At 39.3% G+C, this 18,631-nt stretch overlaps 1 protein-coding gene across 2 annotated transcripts in view; it reads left to right on the top strand.

The window, feature by feature from the left end:
- Window positions 1-18,631, top strand: part of SH3PXD2B (SH3 and PX domains 2B) — a 159,457-nt gene that overhangs the window by 119,730 nt on the left and 21,096 nt on the right. The window contains exons 6-8 of one of the 2 annotated variants that reach the window (XM_089496656.1): window positions 3,157-3,182; window positions 13,897-14,031; window positions 16,110-16,214. In XM_089496656.1, the coding sequence (XP_089352782.1) occupies window positions 3,157-3,182; window positions 13,897-14,031; window positions 16,110-16,214 (266 nt within the window). The remainder of the gene's footprint in view (window positions 1-3,156; window positions 3,183-13,896; window positions 14,032-16,109; window positions 16,215-18,631) is intronic. The other variant, XM_089496657.1, reaches the window with a different exon arrangement.

The raw sequence follows: 18,631 nt of genomic DNA, 5'->3' as shown, positions 1-18,631 counted from the left end.
TTTTTTAAGCAGTGTAATTAAAGTTGTTGGGGGGGGGGGTTAGTTTAAACATGACAGTGTCCATGTGGAGATTGCCAAAAAGCATTTAAATTTTCCATAAAAGTATGTATAAAATATAAAAGTATGCATAGTTTGGAAAATAGATAAAGAGAAGCTTTTCTTCTTCTCTCATAATGTTAGAGCACAGAACCATCCATTGAAACTGAATGGAAGGCAATTCAGGACAGATAAAAGGCTATACTACTTCATGCTATACACAGTTAAATCTGGAATTTTGGAGTTAAATCTGATGTAGTGGTGGCTGCCAATCTGGATAGTTTTAAAAATGGATTAGATAAACTCATGGAAGTTAAGGCAGTCAATGCATATTAGTCAGGATGGCTTTATACCACCTCTAGCGTCAGAGGGGGGTGCCTCTATATATCAGTTGCTGGGGAATGTGTGTGAAAGAGCGCTGTTGCAGTCATGGTCTGCTGGCACATTTCCCACAGGCAGCTACTAGTACTGTGGGAATAGAATTTTGAACTAGATGGGTTAACATACAGCATGGATAGATCATCCAGAATTCCTATATTCCTATATACACACTTTGATGCTCTTTCTAGAACTGAGGTTATGTTTCAAGCCCAGGAACATATGTTGGGCCATGTAACTGCAGTTTCTTTATACAGGTACCACCTTGTCACAGGCTAAGAATCTTTTAAAGATTCTATCAGCAGGGTAGAGCACATAGTCTGAAGTTTGCAGCATCTGACTATTGATGCCAAAGCATATGTGGTAATTCCGAACATGGCACAATATAGCCTACAATATAGGTTTTTCTATGTCAATAATAGAAGACACAAGCTTTTATTTTGTGGATAATGACCTTTCTTCCTTGGGCAAAGTTTTCTAAACATCTTGCAGTTTCTGGAAACCCATCCAGGATATCAGAATTTCTGTGCTGACAGTCCACTTTTAGCATCAGACAGGCTTGGCTAGAATGATGATGCAAGGAGGGAACTCTCCTTCTTCTTGGTCTCTGTGTTTCAAGTCCCTACCCCTTCCTCTTTTTCTTAGCATAATGAGATGCATGGGAAACTGTTGGTTTTGGTTCAGGGTTTTCCCATTTTGGGTAAATGGCTCGGTTTTGTCATTCTTTTTTATGACTGCATATTATCAGAGAGCATTCTCAGATTCAGTTCTTGCCTCTCCTCCCAATCTCTAAAAACTGAAGTGCACCTCATAGCATAAAAAATTGTACATTCTAAAACATCCAACACATGCTATGTTACTTGCAAGCCTTTTCAAGAGGTCTTTATGGGTGCATTCTACGTTGCTTTCTCCAGTTGCTGAGTGGGATGATAGGTGGGTGAGGGGAGTTGCAGGCTGCTGTAAGCATATTTGTTGTTTCCTGTCTGGTCTGAAGTCCTGTGCTTCGAATATCTGTTCAGGCTAGCAAGGTCCCAGGAACAGAGTAAAAGCACAGCTTCCCTTCCTTCCTTTTCTATCCAGACAGAGGGATAGTGGAAAAGGAGTGGAGGATGATGTGATACACTTAATACATTTACCAGGTGAGGATAAAGAAGGATATTGAACTTCAGGAGCATGCACTTGTGTGCTAGTCTGGAAGAGGTGTTTTACATCCCATTGGAATCTATTCCTCCCTTGCTGTTCAACAAATAGAAAATTATTGAGTCAGATTTTGTCTTTTTTTCTGTTTCTCTGTTAGGAATTTGATTCATCAGATACAGGGAGAAGTTGGGCATAATGCCAAAACTATGGTTTTGCCTTTTTTCTAAGCTAAACATGCCTAAATATTGTGATCTTTCTCATAGGGGAGCTGCTACAGACTCTTGATCATTTTGGTTGCCCTCTTCTATAAATTTTCTAGCTTTAGAATATCCTTCTTAAAGAAGTGGTGATCAAGACTGCACCCAATGTTCTAGTTGCAGTCGCACTATGGATTTTGTTCAAGAAGCCTGAAAATCCTGGAGTCTTGCCTGACTTTCTGTAGCCCCCTTAGATTGTTGTTTCATCTTCATGTTCTACAGGAGCTTAAGATGTTTAAAACTGTGTCCTGCCAGTTGTTCTTCACAATCTTTTGCTGGCATTCATGGAAAATGGGTTTTTACTCTGCACCACATTCTGTGAACTGTTAGTTCATTCCCATAACGTATGTGGCAGAGATAAATTAAAAAAGTACACGTGATTTTGCAATTTTCCACAGAAAAAAGATGGCATTAAAACATACATACATTATTTATTAACAATCAACAGATCAGATATACAGATAAACATCAGACATACAGATAAGCAAATTGAATAAAATTAACATCAAATTATGAAAGTGAGTAATATTAATTGGGAATCCAAACATGAAGTTTAAATTTAAAATTAAAATTTAAAATTAATTTTTAAAAAGTGATTGATATAGTACAGGACAGGATAGCATTATATCCTTTCCTATACTATATCAATCTCCTTTTTTTAAAAAGACCCCTCCTTCTGCCACTGAGCCTTCACTCACTCACTCCATTTCTTCAGTGTTTTAAAGGGATGCAGTCAAGTGCCACAGTCCATTTTTGCCAAAAGGCAGATATTTGGGGAGCAGTGGTGTCAATCCCCCTTATCTTGCTTGGATGACAGTCTGGTCTTCACTATATAATTTTGAGAAACTGTGTACTTAATTTTGAACTCAGAAGAAACAAAAGACAATTTGGGGCTTGGTGAATGCATTAGAAAACTATTCTGCTTGAATTGTCTGGAAATTATTATGGCTCCCAGAAAAATACAAAGCATTTAAAAAAAAAAACCTTCCCTCACATGCCTGTTAGTGCTGTTGCAGGTGAGCAATAGAAGACAACGAGGACACAGCAAAAGGGAGCTAAGGGGGTGGACAAAAACTGGTTTTCATGTGTTGTTTCATAAGACTCATATAGTTGCAGAAAGAAAGAAAAGGAGGGTTTGTTCATTTATTTTATTTTATTTTTAAAACTGAATTACCTTTCAGTCTACGGTTGACAAGGTAGTTCCCCAAGGTGATTCATCAAGTGAACGGCTGGAACACAGATTATCCACTGTCTTGATACTTGTTTCTCAGGTCTTACAACCTAGTTTTAGTCAGGCCAGGCTGTTATATTAAGCCCCTGATCAGTTTTCTTTTTTCCTCCTCAGGGAACCACTTGGAAAGAAGAGATCTGGTAAGGCAATCTTGCTTTTTTTATTTTTAGTTTTGCATGTTGTTGTAGAATTAACCTATACAAAACTTGACCAGTGAACATGATACTACAGGCATCTGCAGAACAAAAGTTTGAAGGAGTTTGCACTGATCTGTTTCTTCCATTGGTTATTTTTCCTTTTTATTCTTTCCTATTTTCTTTCTGCTTTGTAGGATAAGCTAACACACAACTGAGGTGCATGTGTGAACCATAGGATTTTTGTTGTGTGTCTGGCACATTTATCTATTTGTTACTATCTCTGGTGTGTTCTTTGAATATATTTTCCCTTATTCAAGACTCAATATTTTTGAGACAGTATAGTAATCCTAAAGACTTTGCATTGCTGTACTGTTGGGTAGTATTGATAATAGAATCTCTAATCAGTTTGGAGCCAAGATTGCCATTTAGCTAAAATTTTATTTCCCATACTTGCAGCTGACTTGGACAATGAAATTTGATAAAACTCCCCACTTTGAGAATTGGAGGGTGTGTGGTGGTGGTGGGGGGGAGGGGGACTTACTGACAAATCAGTGGCATATGCACGTCATCCAGAAGTGCATACTAATGGCTCTACTTACTGTAAGAATGGCCTTGCCTGCCACACTACTGCAGTTGGTTGTTAATCCTATTGCAGCACAGTAGGGGTTGAATCCTACATCCTCCCCATTGCAAAACTCATCCATTCCAATATTTAATTCAGTTGAATGTCCATGATGAGGCTGTATCTAAACTTCCATCCACCAGTTTGCTTCTGCCAGTGGCAGCTGATGGCTCTGATGTGAGTGGACTAGTCAGTCTACTCTGGATTTTAGCCTGAAACCTTATTCCACCACTGCCCTTTGCCTGCTGAATGTTACATGAGGCAAACAGTACAAATGAAGAAAGGGTGTAGGATGTGAAGTCAAAGGCTTTCATGGCTAGCATCCATAGTTTTATATGGATTTTTTGGGCTATGTGGCCATGTTCTAGAAGAGTTTATTCTTGATGTTTCACCAGCATCTATGGCTGGCATCTTCAGAGAATGCTGGCATGAAAGAGAGGGGTGTGTGTGCGTGCACACGCGTGCGCGCACACACACACTGTGTGACCCTGGGTAGGGAGGAATGATTTCCATGTTAATCTGTGTATTGTTCTGTTGTTGAATAGCAAGGCCTCTGGGGGGGGAGGATATGGAGAGGATTAGTGCATGTTTAATTAGTGATCATTGTCTGCTTGGAAAACCTAGCACCCTGGGTGGTTTTTCATTTGCATTTGCTGAATCTTGATTTTGCTATTTTACAGCACTGACAACCAATCTTTGTTCACTTTAAGGTGATATCCTCTTTGCATATCCTCCCACCCTGAGGCCTTCCCATTCAACAACAATTCACAGATTAACACGGAAATCATTCCTCCCTATCCAGGGTCACACAATATATATATATACCCTACTCTCTTCCATGCCAACATTATCTGAAGATGCCAGCCACAGATGCTGGTGAAATGTCAGGAATATACTCTTCTAGAACATGGCCACAGAGACCGAAGAACCCACAAAAAAAAACTGGTGTAGGATGTGCTTAGTAGAAAGTGAAGTGAAGCAGAGTAGCTGTCTGTTGGTGGAAGCAGGGTATAAGGCCAAAGAGTTTTTAGAAGGCTTTCCCTTTTGTTCACCAAGCACAAAATTGTTCATTTTTAATTGAAAATATTAGCAAAAAGTCTCTGTTTTGAGTTATGTTGTTTCCCTGGCATTTTATTGCATTAAAAAACCGAACAAACCAAACACAGGCAGACCAAATTCTTTGACTGCTTGCTTGCCTGCCTTTTGCTGCCTGGGGCTGATTTCTGCAAACAGAGTATTTCCTAGGACAGCATTTCTGACAATAATTTCTCAGCAAGTTTGCCTTTTAAAATTTGGTCAAATGAATGCAATAACAAGCACACATATACCTGCCTTTATAGCAACTTGTGGCCTGACATGCAAATCCTTCTGTTTTCGATCTGGAGCATGTTGTTCACTTGGTTGCACTCCAAAACACCAGTGCATCAGGAATCCAGTCATGTAAGGCCAATTATATTTCTGATTAGACAATCCTAAATGCTTTATTTTCTTATAACTTTGGATTCATTAGTATGAACCCAAAAACTCCAGAGCAGTTGTGTATATTTCCAGTGCAGCTACACCATTCAGAATTTTGTCTCCCAGCAAAAGCTGAATGGGCAACTTTATCTGAACATAAGCTTGTTAATAAATGTATCAAACATAGGAATTCATGGTGGAAAGAGATATTGTAAACATTTTTAAACAATACCAGTGGCTATTGTTCAAGTATTTATATGTACCATAAGTAGCAAGAGCCAGCATACTATAGTGGATTGAATGTTGGAGTATGCCTCTGGCAAGATTCAAATCCCCACTCAGCCATGGAAACCCACTAGGTCACCTTGCACAAGTCACATTCTCTCAGCCTCAGAAGAAGACAGAGGGAAACTGTCACAGAACAAACCTTACCAAGAAAACCCTGTGATAGGTTTACTTCAGTCAGCATCAGTCAGAAATTACTTAAAGGCACACAGCAGGAACAACAGTTAGTAGCAGTAATAGCAAATCTTCCACCTGGATCTTCCATCTCTTCTGGTAATTAAGGTTTTAACACAGTGTCTGTGCAAGAATGTCTCCTGCTTCCACTATAGGGCAAGTGTTAGAGATTATGTACAAGGGAACAACTCCTTTGTGTCATTCTAAACAGGGAACTCCTCATTTTGTGCTGTAACAGAATTGCTGCAGTGGAAAAAGTAGAATCAATAACCCATTTGTTTCAGAGCCATCCATAGCTGCACTTTAATAATGATTTTCTCCTGAAAGCATTTAGGATTTTTTTTTCCCTGAAAGAGATTTCTTTTGGGTGAGGGTAACTGTATATTGGCAAACATTTTTATTACTCTATTTCATGCATGGGTGTTGTTGTTTTGTCTTCCCATATTCAGATTATATTAGCATATGTAATATCCTCATTTCACCTTGAAGAACCAAAACAGCATAGTTTTCTTTGGTAATCTCCCCATTCCGTTTGCACTTCTCCATGTTTATATTTTCAGCATCTCCTTCATTCCTTTTCTCCACCATTTTTGTTCCTTCATTAGGATTTATCCAGAGAACGGCTTCTTTCCTTCAGAGAATTAGTAACAGTAACTCACTGCTTGGGCCTTGCTTTCACGTTTCCTTTCTTTCAGGCCACATGTGCTATTCTTCTTGGGCAGTCCAGGTGCCACTGTCTTGCCACTGCTTTGTGGGATTGCTGCTCTCTCCTGGGTAGGGAATGATGGCAAGGAGGGGGAGGGTTCATTAAAAAAAAAAAAAAGAAACCCCATCCCATTGAATAACACTATAGATGAACTAAGAAAATTCAACTGGGCTGGTCTCCAGCTACCTAGGTGGTAGCTCTTCTGCTTTGCTGGTGGTGGCTTGGAAGGATATTGTATAAAATAGCTTGAGATGTCTTGTAATTTGTAGTATTGCTACATCTGAGTTGAATGAATAGCTATGGCTCATTTCCAGTCATTCATTTCAACTTCGACTAACAATGTGGCTGAACACTATACAATTATATAATATTTTATTACATGAAAACAAAAACATTTAAACAGTGGAGAACCTCTCTGTCAGCATTTGTCTATTTCTATATATGAGACTACAAAAATGGACCAGTTGAAAGTGAAATGATGTATGTATGTATGTATGTATGTATGTATGTATTTAGAGCATTTATACCCTGCCCTTAGTCAAAAGGGCTCCTGGAGCGAGTATTACAATTACTATTATTATTACAATTTCTTTTTAAAATTTGGGTTGTGATTGGTGATAACCAGTGAATCAAACATCATAAATGATTTACTGAAAGTACAGCTGTACACACACTGAAACATAATGATATAGCAGTCCTACCATCTACCTTATTTTTAATGATCTGAGAAGTCACATGAAGATTCTGTGTGGATGGACTTCTTTGAAGGGAATAGTTTAGGTGTTCAGTTGCTGAAAGCCTGTATGTTAATGTCTAAATTGCAAGGTAGGGTGGGGGTTCTCTTTGGTCTCAGTTTATGTACTTTATATGTACATAATATACATGCATGCAAACACACATGAATGAATTATTTGTCAGTTCTAATTTGGCCAGTGATGTAACTTATTTACAAATGGAAGAATATTTTAAATCTTGCCTGTACAATCAGCTAATTAAAACATTTCCACAGGTATTACTGGTAATGTTCTTTGGGTTAAGAGACCTCTTTAGTGAGGTTCATATGAAAGATTACTATGGGCCTGAACAGACAGGCCAAAAACAGACGGGTCACTTTGGAAGTGTGCTGTTTAAATGATGCATGTATCCTAAGAGGCTGGAAGCTGCTCCAAAGCCATGCTGCAGTCCTAAGGACTAGAGTGCAGCTTCTAGTCTCTTAAGATGTGTGTGTCATTTAAACAGCATACCTCCAAAGTGACCCAAAGCAGCTTTATTTTTGCCTGTCTGTTTGGGCCCTATGTTCCCCTGCAGAATTACTGACTTCAGTGGGTCCTGACTTAAATAAATACAGTGGGTCCTTGGTATCTGCTGGTGTTTGATCCCAGGACACTCTGTGGATCCTAAAATCTATGGGTGGTCAAGTCCCATTATATACAGTGAGGGATTAAAATGGTGTCCCTTATATAAAATGGCAAAATGAAAGTTTGCTTTTTTTGGAATTTATATCTTTTTGGAATATTTTCAAGCCTTGAATGGTTGAATCCACGGATAAACAATCCATGGGTATGGAGGTCTGACTGTATGTCAAATAATTATCTTTTTGGAGGAGAGGTACTCCCTCTTAGGATGTCTGTGAGAACTCTGCCATGTCTATGAAGTTGTGTGTGTGTGGGGGGGGGGGTGTAGTTAGAATCAAATTTTCTTTAAAAAGTGGGTCATAAATTTTGCCTCAAGTTAAACTTATCCTTTTGCCCACATTGAAAAGTAGGAATGAGAAATAGCTTTGTCCTTGGTAATCCTTGGTTGTTTTGTTTATAGATGAAAAAGGTTAGGTTTTCTCTCTCTTCCCATTTTTCTTTATCTCTTAAAGTGCTAAAACACAGTGTGATAAGGCCCACTTCTTGAATCTATGAATCTTAGAAGCAAGAGGTAATCTGAAAAAATTCCAATCTTAGAATGTCAAGTGTAGTTTAGTCAGGTCTAAATTAGACCTCACTCATGTGGTGCTGGCCTTTTGCTCTTGCAGTCTATAGTGGTATGTATGTTTGTCCTTCCTGGCAACAGGTCATCAGTGTTCAAATAAATTTAACTTTCTCAAGTTAACTAGCTAGAGTGCAGTTGTATGTTAATATCAAGCTCTGGACTCCAAGATTTGTGATACTAAGGCGGGCTACAGACGGGCAGGGGAAGACGTCTTGAAGGTGTCTTCACCTGAATACGGAGCCTCCAGACTGCCCGCCCTGGGGGCGTGGCTAAGGTGGATGGGGCTTCCACACTGGGGGTAGTGAAGACGCCTCACCTGGGGCCGTTTCTTACCCGCAGCTTCCATACCGCCGCCTTGCAGGACGCTGCAAAGAGAGAGGCAGCTTCCGCACGGGCGGCCAAAAACATGGCTTTTTTTTTTCTTTTGCCGGCAGATGCGCAGCTGTGCAGCAGCGGCAGTCAGCACCGGCGGCAGAAAGCGTATGTGCACATTTAAAGCACCCAGGCACCTTTAAACTTTTTCTCCTGCCTCCTGCCAGCTGGTGATGGCATCCTTGTCCGCTTGCACGTTGCCAGTCTCACTGGCATCATGGATGCCTCCTCTCCTTTGGTCCCCGTGCGCTTGCTGAATCTGCAATGCACAGCCACAGCTGTCGCCGCTGCCACTGCTGCCACTGCTGTCCCCCTGCCATCCCCCATCACCTCCCTTGTACATATGTAAATATTTAAAGTTTTAGCGTTTTTTTATTGTTAGGTGAAAATGGCGCAGGAATGTGTGTAGGGGTTCACTTTAAATTCCAAACTTTCCACAATTCTAGCAGCGCATGCGTACATGTTGCTCTAGGGTTAGGGTTACGAGCATTAAAATAGAGTGCAGCTGTGCCGCAGCTTCCACAGCTGCCTGGCATCAGACGCTGCAATTAAAGCCTGACTGCAAACTGCGCATGTCCCGGGACCCTGACTCATTATGCGATGCAGCAGACACAGAGCTTTTAAATGGGCAACTTAAATTAGCGGCATAACAATTCTGGCATATCAGTGCAGCAGCTTACATACGGAGATGCGCACGTACGCCGCTTATCAAAAAGAAGCGGGAAAAAGCGGCACCTTTTTAATGCCGCTTCTTCCCGCTTGGGGCGTGCAGGCGGCGCGTTCATGGCGGCATTCAGGTAAGGCCCGTCTAAAGGCTACACCTTCATGATGTCATGAACACACCCCTATTTGCCCGTCTGTAACCCGCCTAAGACAATTTCTGTTTGACTAGTTGCCCTTATGGGGAATACTCTTCCCACTTGCTCCTTACATTTAGCTCTTTCACTAACTTTAATAAGCACAGTTTGAAAGACCTTTGATTAAATATGGTCATTCGAGGAGAAAATGTGTTTGACTCATTGTTCCAAGTGTGCTGGTGGCTTTCATTGGTGTGTGGCATCTCTTCGTAGAATCTATTTATTTATCGGGGTTACCTTATGACAGCTACAGCCATTCATGTTTATCAGTTGGTATTTAATCATTTGGCGATTTCAGCCATATGTCTGAATTGTGGGAGCCAAAATATAGAATGATGAGTGAGTTAGTCATGAGTGGCATTAAGTCCCATACATTATGAGTAACCTTTGATGGCAAGTTACCATACAAACTACTATGACAAATGTGCAGATGCGGACTACTTTCAGAATCCTGTTTCCTATTGGCTTCACTTGAAAGGTGAAAAGGTTGTTCTACTTTAAAAAGTCCCATACATATCTCTAAGGCCATTTTTTCTCGTTAATTCTGCTTCCCAGTTTAGTGGCTGGGAATTACTGTCCTGAGAGAAGGCGCTGCTGAAAATAATTCCTTGCTTTTCCGTTCAGTGCTGTTTACTGCTTTGTGTTTCTCATTTAATAGGTACTTTGGAAGTGCCAGAGCTGTGTATCAAAGCTGCAAATAGCCCCAGAGAACTATGAGTAATTATATGGAGAGTTAGGGGCAGGAAAAAGGTTCTGTCCTTTCCTGTAGTTGTTGCCTTTTATTGGCTGGATGACTATTCTGGCCTAGTCAAAGTGGTAATTGGCATGGACAGGTGATAGAACCTAATTTTAAAGTACAGACATTATTTTCCAAGAGTTACATTTGTCTCCTTCTTTCAGCTCTTTCCAATCATCTTGATTGGACGGACACTGTAATTAGAAATAACTAGGCCTTTGCATTGCTTGCCTGGAACATTGTAGAGAATTGTTAATCATGGAAAACTGTCTTTTGTTCCTTCCAGCGAAATTGTGCTTTTCGTTCTTTGTATTCAGCAAAACTGACCTTTTCAAAAGCTGAACTGCTTGGCAAGATTAGAATCTAATAAACTAAAAGCTATTAAAATCTTGTCAAGCAATTTTGATCCTTTGGCTGTGCCATACCACCAGAATGTTCTTTGCTATTTTCTGATATGATTTCTTAAGTTGTTAGAGTTGCTTTTGTTCACGTGAATTAGATTATCTTGCCAGATCGTACATTCAAAACCACCTTGTTTCCATTACTTGTTGAACCACTTATCTTGTCTTTAGTTATTTTCACATCAAATTCACCCAGTTTGATGTTGCTCTGATTCTCCTAACTTAGTTGCTAAAAGTAATTCTGGTTAAAGATTTTTTTGGACAGAGATGGGGAACTAATTTCTGAAGAAACATGCAAAATAGTCAGCTACCAATGAAGTCAGGTGATAACACACAGCCCTAAGAAATGATAATTATTCCAATGTATGTAATTTTCTTCAGAAAAGCAAGAATTGAAGGCCAGGTAGGAATGGTCCTAAGGCCCCATACAGACAGGCCAAAATAAAGCTGCTTCGGGTCACTTTGGAGGTATGCTGTTTAAATGATGCATGCCAAAGCCATGCTCCAATCCTAAGGACTGGAGTGTGGCTTTAGTGCGACTTCTGGACTCTTAGGACCCATGCATAATTTGAATAGCATACTTCCAAAGTGACCCGAAGCAGCTTTGTTTTGCCTGTCTGTACGGGCCCTGAGATTACTTTTTATTATGAAGGCTGAGATTTTTCTCAGTGCAGATAAACCTTTTAACATTCCAGGCAATGTTCTGGAGATCTTTCTAGATGATATACTGGTGCTCATTTGAGGTCATGAGGGCAAATTGGCCTTTAAGATGAATCATTACACTGTTGTCAGATTAGGAACTGCTTATATCTGTGGGTATTGTGTACAAAGTACAACTGATGGTGTAATCTGGGGCTCCATTGGTGTTATGTGCGAGTATCCTAATATATTACATTTATCTTTCTTTCATCATTTTTTTGGTATTTTCCTTGATTTCTCATAATACTGGGATTCAGACAAACTTCCAGAGAAACCACTGCTGCTTTATAGTGGCACTGATTTTTCATTTAGTTTAGTTTTTACAAAGCGTATCCCACATCTCTTAAGATGCTACATGTAGCTTCCCTCTCTGTACAGATTACTAAAAGCATTTTGAAATCCTTACAGGTTTCCTTTTCCCTTTCTTCATCTGCCCCAGAAACAGCAGCTAGGGCATTATTTACAATATGAAAGGAAGAATCATATGTTAAACTGCAAAGGCTAGCTGAATTCTTGAGGATTGTGGTCACTGAGGCCCAAAACCACATCCTCCGGAAGTACAAATCTAGAGTTCTTGCTAGGCCAGATGGAGTGACCACAGGAAATTACTCCAGATAGTCATCTTCAAGAAAGAGACTTGCAGTGCTCTAATGTAAGGAGAAAATTAGGTTCTCATGGTATTGATATAGAATTCCTTACTGATTACATTCTCTTGATAGGATAGTGATGCTTAATTGGAAATATCCTGATGGTTACATAAAAATGAAAGGGCTTCTTAATTATCACCGTCACTTTTAAAAGAATGTTCTTTAGTATTCTTTTACAATCTTAGCTAGGAGTGCAGTTTTTGCAAACTTATAAGGTTAATAGGATTTCAGTTCCAAAAGCGATATAGTGTAGCCTAATCCTGCAAAGCCTTGAGTCAGTGAAAATTATGTAGAATCTTTGCTCAGGGCCCCTGAGTTTAAATTAACAGGTCTAATTCCTTTACCTCATTTTGCCTACTCTATCCAATCACCATGCTTTCTATGCCTCTGTTAAGAGGAATTTAATTATTTTAAAAGTCAGTAAAATAAATTGGGGAGCCCTTAAGTGTGGCTGGAAAAGCTTGTGCTATATCTGTTGCTCAGCCATTGGTTTCCATATAATTTGATCATGCCTATGTACCCAGTTCTGCCCTATGATCAGAACAAGTCAACATAAGCATGTTTTTCCAGGCTAGGTCAATTTGTAGATTTGGGTTTCAGTGGGGTATCTGAGGTTATACTAAAGGGTTGAAATCACCGGGGGGGTGGGGGTGGTCAGAGCTGGGCAAAGAATGGCTTGATTGGTTCCCCCTCATTCTCAGTATTTCTGTGTGACAATACTGAATGTTTAATCTGGGACATGGTAAGAGGGGCAAGACCTCCGTTACCTTTCTGGAAGGGCTTCTTAGATTTCAAGTCACCTTCCATACATTCATTTCTCAGAAATTTGACCTTCATGGAATCGCTATCACATTAAAGTTGTTCGTAGGACTAGGGTATCAATATCCACATGTTTAGTGTATTACTGAAGACGACTGAGTCTCCTTCACAGCCTCTGACTTGTAATATGGGTCAATTAAAATTGTGATATCTTAATACCATAAGTTTCATTTCCCATTTTACTTCCTGTGGGGAAACATACCATGTGATGACATAGTGTAATGTGCTTTACTTCGGTTGGCATTATTGGGGAGGCAGAAGACTCCTGATTTTGGTGGTGCACCTGAAATCTGTAACAGGTAGTTAGCCTCAGGCAGTAGAGAATTCTCTGACAATTTTGGGTTAAAGTCATGTTCTAGGATTTGACAATATTTCTCACCGACTGCACTTGCATTGAACAGTAATCTTACTCATGGGAACTGTGTGTTTGTGTAAGCAGGCCATTATTGTGTGCCACCTCCCACTAGTACAGCTGTGAAATAAAACAGAGGTTTATTTATTGTTCACATTAATTGAAATACCCAGCATTGTCGTTGCTGTGTGAATTTTCCCAACTTTCCAAACAATGAGAGGTGAAGTAGACTAATAGCTGAAACTTGCAAAGTGAGGATGTCATGTCATTTTGGAATACAGGATTAGAAACTTCCTTAAGTACAGGGCTAGGAGTGGGAAGGTGAATTTTATGTATTAGATTCTGGGGAACAGGGATGTCCTCTGATTAATGAGTTGCTTCTACACATTAGAACATGAATGATGCACAGGTGTCAAGCTGAAAGGACATAGTTACACACAAATTTCAGTTGTTACATTTTCTCATCTACTGCCACTTTGTCTCTTACAATTCACATCCAGTTCTAACGTGTGTCCTAAATCTATGGTTATGAGAGAACTAGGGAAAAGCACACACAGAGATTTATTATGCATGGTGACTAAAATATATCTTTTGTTCCCTATAACACAGGTGGAGATTTTGCTTCTGCTGATCCTATGGTTCTGGAACAGTATGTGGTGGTAGCAGATTACCAGAAACAAGAGAGCTCTGAGATTAGTTTATGTGCTGGACAAGTGGTGGACATAATTGAGAAGAATGAATCTGGTAAGGAGTGCTTGGCTGATAAACATGAACCAAGATAAAAGAAGTTGTAAGAAGGACCTCCTAATGCTCCTAGGTTTCTATTGAGAATTGAAGTCCAATAAGCTTCATGGAGGATAGGGGACAGGCTGTCATCTGTTTATCCATATATCTAGAAGGGTATATACTCAGACTAACCTATGTAGAGTAGAAACTAAATGCCAGGTTGAAGGACTACTTAGTCAGTGTTTATCCCAGTTTTTGATTCCACAAACAACTTGCCAATATACTTTATGTTGGCTTGCTCTTGGTAGAGAGCTCCATAGGGTCTCTATTAGAAGAATAAAAAAAGGATGCCATTTTGTGGCCTTCCCATCTTTTTGCTTGGGCAAGTAATTCACTCATATTATTAGAGGCATCCTAATTCATTTAGAGGTTCAGTACATCTAGAGATAATTATGCTTAAAATTGAATTAAACTTTTATTTTTCAAACAATCCATGAAAGACAAACATGCACACACATGAGTTGTCTTACTGATTTAAGAAAGAAGAAGTTGGCTCTGAAAATAGCTTTGGATTTGCATATGAACAATAAGGGAATTTCCATTACATGATTCCACTAGTAAGCCATTCATTTTCTGCAGCAAAATGGAACAAATTAGTTTCTGCTCTAGATGTGACTTTAAATAAAAATATACAGTATTACATTTTCCATCCACAATTCTACCCTTTGTGAAGCAGTGACACAAACACTTGCTCTCCTGAAGTATAATGTGCTGAATTTTAATGGATAGTTTAAAACTTTTTATTGTTGTCTCTCTGAATAGCTTTTGTATAAGTTACCCATCTTGATTTGCTTTTATATCATACAGTGATCAAATTGCTTCATAGCTGATGCTGTTCACTGAATAACTTTGGGTTTCCATTCACATCATTTTTCTTATGAATCCTGAGTTCACAAAAAAAGTGCCTAATAAATGGAAATGAATTATTGATTATGCTTGGTTTCAAGCTGAAGGCAGCCTGGGTAAAGTCGAAAGAACTAAAATTATCTGTTTATGTAAAAGTTAGCTTCCAACGTTCCATTGCTCTTCCTCAACATTCTGTTGTGCTTTAAGGTAAATAAGAAAGAGCCCACTGAGGCAGTGCTACAAAAATAGGGCTTGATTTGATTCCTGGTGGGCGCCTCTCCAATTCTGAGAGGTACAATGGGATATAGTCTGAGAGGAGATGGAACCTGATTTCCACTCCAAACATATAGATCCCCAGGGATACCAGCAGACTAAACTACTTCTGGGTGTATACCTTTTATTTTTCCCTTACTAGAGTGAAAGGCTGCTGTTCATTCTTATGCAGAAAAGTAGAACTAACACACCTGAGCAAAAATTGTGGTGGGAAACTCATTAATTACTGGGTGGCCTCAAAATATGCCTCCCCCACCTACCTACCACTTTGATTTTACTGCACCTTTCCAACAGAGAACTTGAAAAAAAATTACACTAACAAATTTAGAAGTGTATTGTGCTGGGTGTGCAATATGTGTCCCATAGCCCCCTCTCAGCACCTAACTTTCTTTGCTTTGTTGTTTAACTTGAAAGCCCCTGGGAGTGGCTAGGTGGTGAGTGACAGAATTTTGCCATGTTTTTGTATCCCTGTTTGAAAGAATTCTGTATGACTTCAGTATTTGAGGAACTTCCAGTCACATTTAATTTTGGAAAAAAAGGCTCCCCATAACCCTAAAATAGATTGGCACTTTGAGGGGGTACAGCCTGAAATTGCCCCCATGTCATATTAACAGGCATGAGGGGCCTTTTAAACTCATCTTTTCAAGTGCATGGGGTACCTCATTGATGTTTGTGAATGGCATGTAACACCTGGATCTCTAGAGGTTTGGCCACTTCTGGCATAGTGAAATGGAAGCAACTGAGAAATAAACCTGTCTTCAAATTCCTGGAGTGTGGCAACAAATGATGATTTGTTCTGAGGTTTTTTTTTCTCCCCAGATAGCACCCAGAAAAAGAGCAGATTCATTGAAAGCTGATGACATGGTTGGTTGTACAGAGCTACAACTTCAGCTAACATTATTTTCCTTTAATTTTAGGCTGGTGGTTTGTGAGCACATTGGATGAGCAAGGATGGGTCCCAGCTACGTGCCTAGAAGTCCAGGATGGAGTCCAGGATGAATTTTCAATGCAACCAGAAGAAGGTGAGAAAATAGCCTGAGACACACCTGTCGTGTCCTCCTGTTATCCAAATTTGTTCCTAGGTTTTTTTCCTTCCTTTGAACTATTTCAGCCCAGCTAAAATATTGGAGGTGCTGTCCAGAAAGGAAAAATCTCATGCTGATTTGGAAGCCAGAGGACATTTTAATGTGAATCTTGGTAATAGTACTTTCCTGTCATAAGCATGCTGTTGTGAAGACTTAAAACTGCCTTGTCACTGGCAAAGAAGGTGTTGCTGATGAGCTTGTTTCTGGGTGCCTTATTCCTCAACCATCAGCACACAAATGTCCATGTGTGAGCCACAAATCATACCAGCTTTTAGTATGAGGAACACAAGTTCCAAATAAATAATCCTTTATAGGTGCTTGTCTTGAGTGGAAACAGAAACTGCAGAACGGGTAGTACTTCTCTCAGTGAAGTAGTACCTGAGTGGTATTTAGTGTAATAATATATACTAGAAAGCTTAGAATAGTTTTTGTGGAACCCACAATGGTTTCCCCTCCCAGTATCAGTCATGTTCATACCCATCTACCTTTTGCAAGTCAATATTATTGAATTTGGTGTACCACCAAAACACTTATGTTGTGTTGGAAGGAAAAATATAGAGCCTAACGTGACGAAAATAGGTCCAAATGCTTTTAGGACAGTAGGTACTTAAGAAGGATTGGTGTTAGCACTGCTAGTCAAAAGTATTGTGCAGCTATTCCATCCTTGTTTCATTAACAGATTTTTCTGTGTACATTTTCAGAAGATTTTAAAAGAAGCAGTTGGAAAATTACAAACAGTTGAGTTACAAAGTGAAGTGGACACTGTCTAGATTCCGCCTCCCCTACAGAATTGTATACCTAAAAGACACCTCAAGAAGCACTCAAAATATGAAGTACCCCACGTGTTTATGAGAATATTTTCCATATGTGTGCTTTAAAGATATTGTCATTTTAGTGTAATTCCTTTGTTAAGCAAGCCATTCAATCCTGATAATATGGACTGATAAGGAAGCAAGATAGGTTTATGAAATTGTCCACCCTTCTAAACAAGGACGATACTTCAAGATTTGAGGAACTTTCTACTTACACCTTTTTTGTCCCTCTCCTGCTTCCCCAACATGCTTCTCCCAGTCTCATGGAGATACTGGTCTCTTCCGAGGCATGTGGGCCGCCGTCGAACTCTTGGGGACTTGTACAACAGTGGATGGGGTCAAGGTGGATTCTGTGGATATTTCTTCTCTTGGCTTTATTTTGTGCTTTGGTCTGCCTGCCTGTGTTTCTGCATGTGGTGTTTGCATGCCTTTTTGCATGTGATTTATAATATATTCTCTGGGGTCTGACCTGTTTTTTTTTCCTTGTATGCATTGCTGGCCATAAACACTAAGCTTCTCCCACCACCACTACTATGTCCATCTCTTAATATTTGCAGGGTAAATGTTTCCAGATTAGATTTCTCTTCACTACATTGCTCAGGGCCAAACTGAATATGACCCTGAAAAATGCATTTTTAATTAAAAAAAAAAAAAAAAGCTTGTGAATTAAGTGAAAATTGCATTATGAGTGATAATTGCTGGGATTCCAGGAAACATAGACCAAAAAAGTAGTCCTCTCCTATTCTGCTGTAGGAATAGGAAGATCTTTTTTCTAGAAGAAATTACTTCTAGAATAACAGGGAATACTTGAAGAAATCTCCAGATTTCAGTACTAAAAGAAATCTTTGTATTTGCTCTGTGTCCCAATAGAACCTTACAGAAAACAAAACGGGAAAAATCAACAGTTCCTTTCCATACTTCCTGTAACCCCAATATTTACCAGCCTTTCTTTTCTTCCTGCCCAGTTAATACAATATTCATTATTTTTTTTAAAAAATACTGTCACATGTGTTTTACTCTTTGTTGTGTGACTAGCGTAGTTGTTGGCTTTTTGAACTCAGTTTAGAACTAATTTCCCTATGAATCTAGAAGGGAAATAAATGGCAGAATAGAATTGCTGGTTGCATTGGGATACTTGGGAGCTATCATGACTCTCCCATATTTAATTCACACTGAATGTTTGTTTAATATTCTCAGATATTTATTGCTGCTGATGCTCTACTGATATGTTTTTAGGTTATTACAATCTTGAAATGAGTCGTTGTGGCTAAGTATGGTGCTGAACATATCAATTTGTGTTCAGTAACCTGAAGATATTTTTTACACTTCAGGTTACTGAACATCTACAATTATCCAGGATTGAAGATCAGCTTGGAATACTACAAGTGGCAAAGATTTTGAAGGAGCCTGTTTTTTCTGCTCTTTCTGTTTGGGAGGTCGTTAATCTGTTATAAAACTAATTTCAATTTTAGAAAGAAAAAACAATTAAAAAAAAAACCTGTATTGGGTGAAATCAGAATGCCACACAAATACACAAATTTT

The sequence above is a fragment of the Sceloporus occidentalis genome, unplaced genomic scaffold (assembly GCF_023333645.1).
Source record: "Sceloporus occidentalis isolate IW3139 unplaced genomic scaffold, rSceOcc1.0.p SCAF_92, whole genome shotgun sequence".
Lineage (NCBI taxonomy): Eukaryota > Metazoa > Chordata > Lepidosauria > Squamata > Phrynosomatidae > Sceloporus > Sceloporus occidentalis.
Note: the sequence above shows the minus strand (reverse complement) of the source record. Positions and strands in the feature narration are given on the sequence as shown.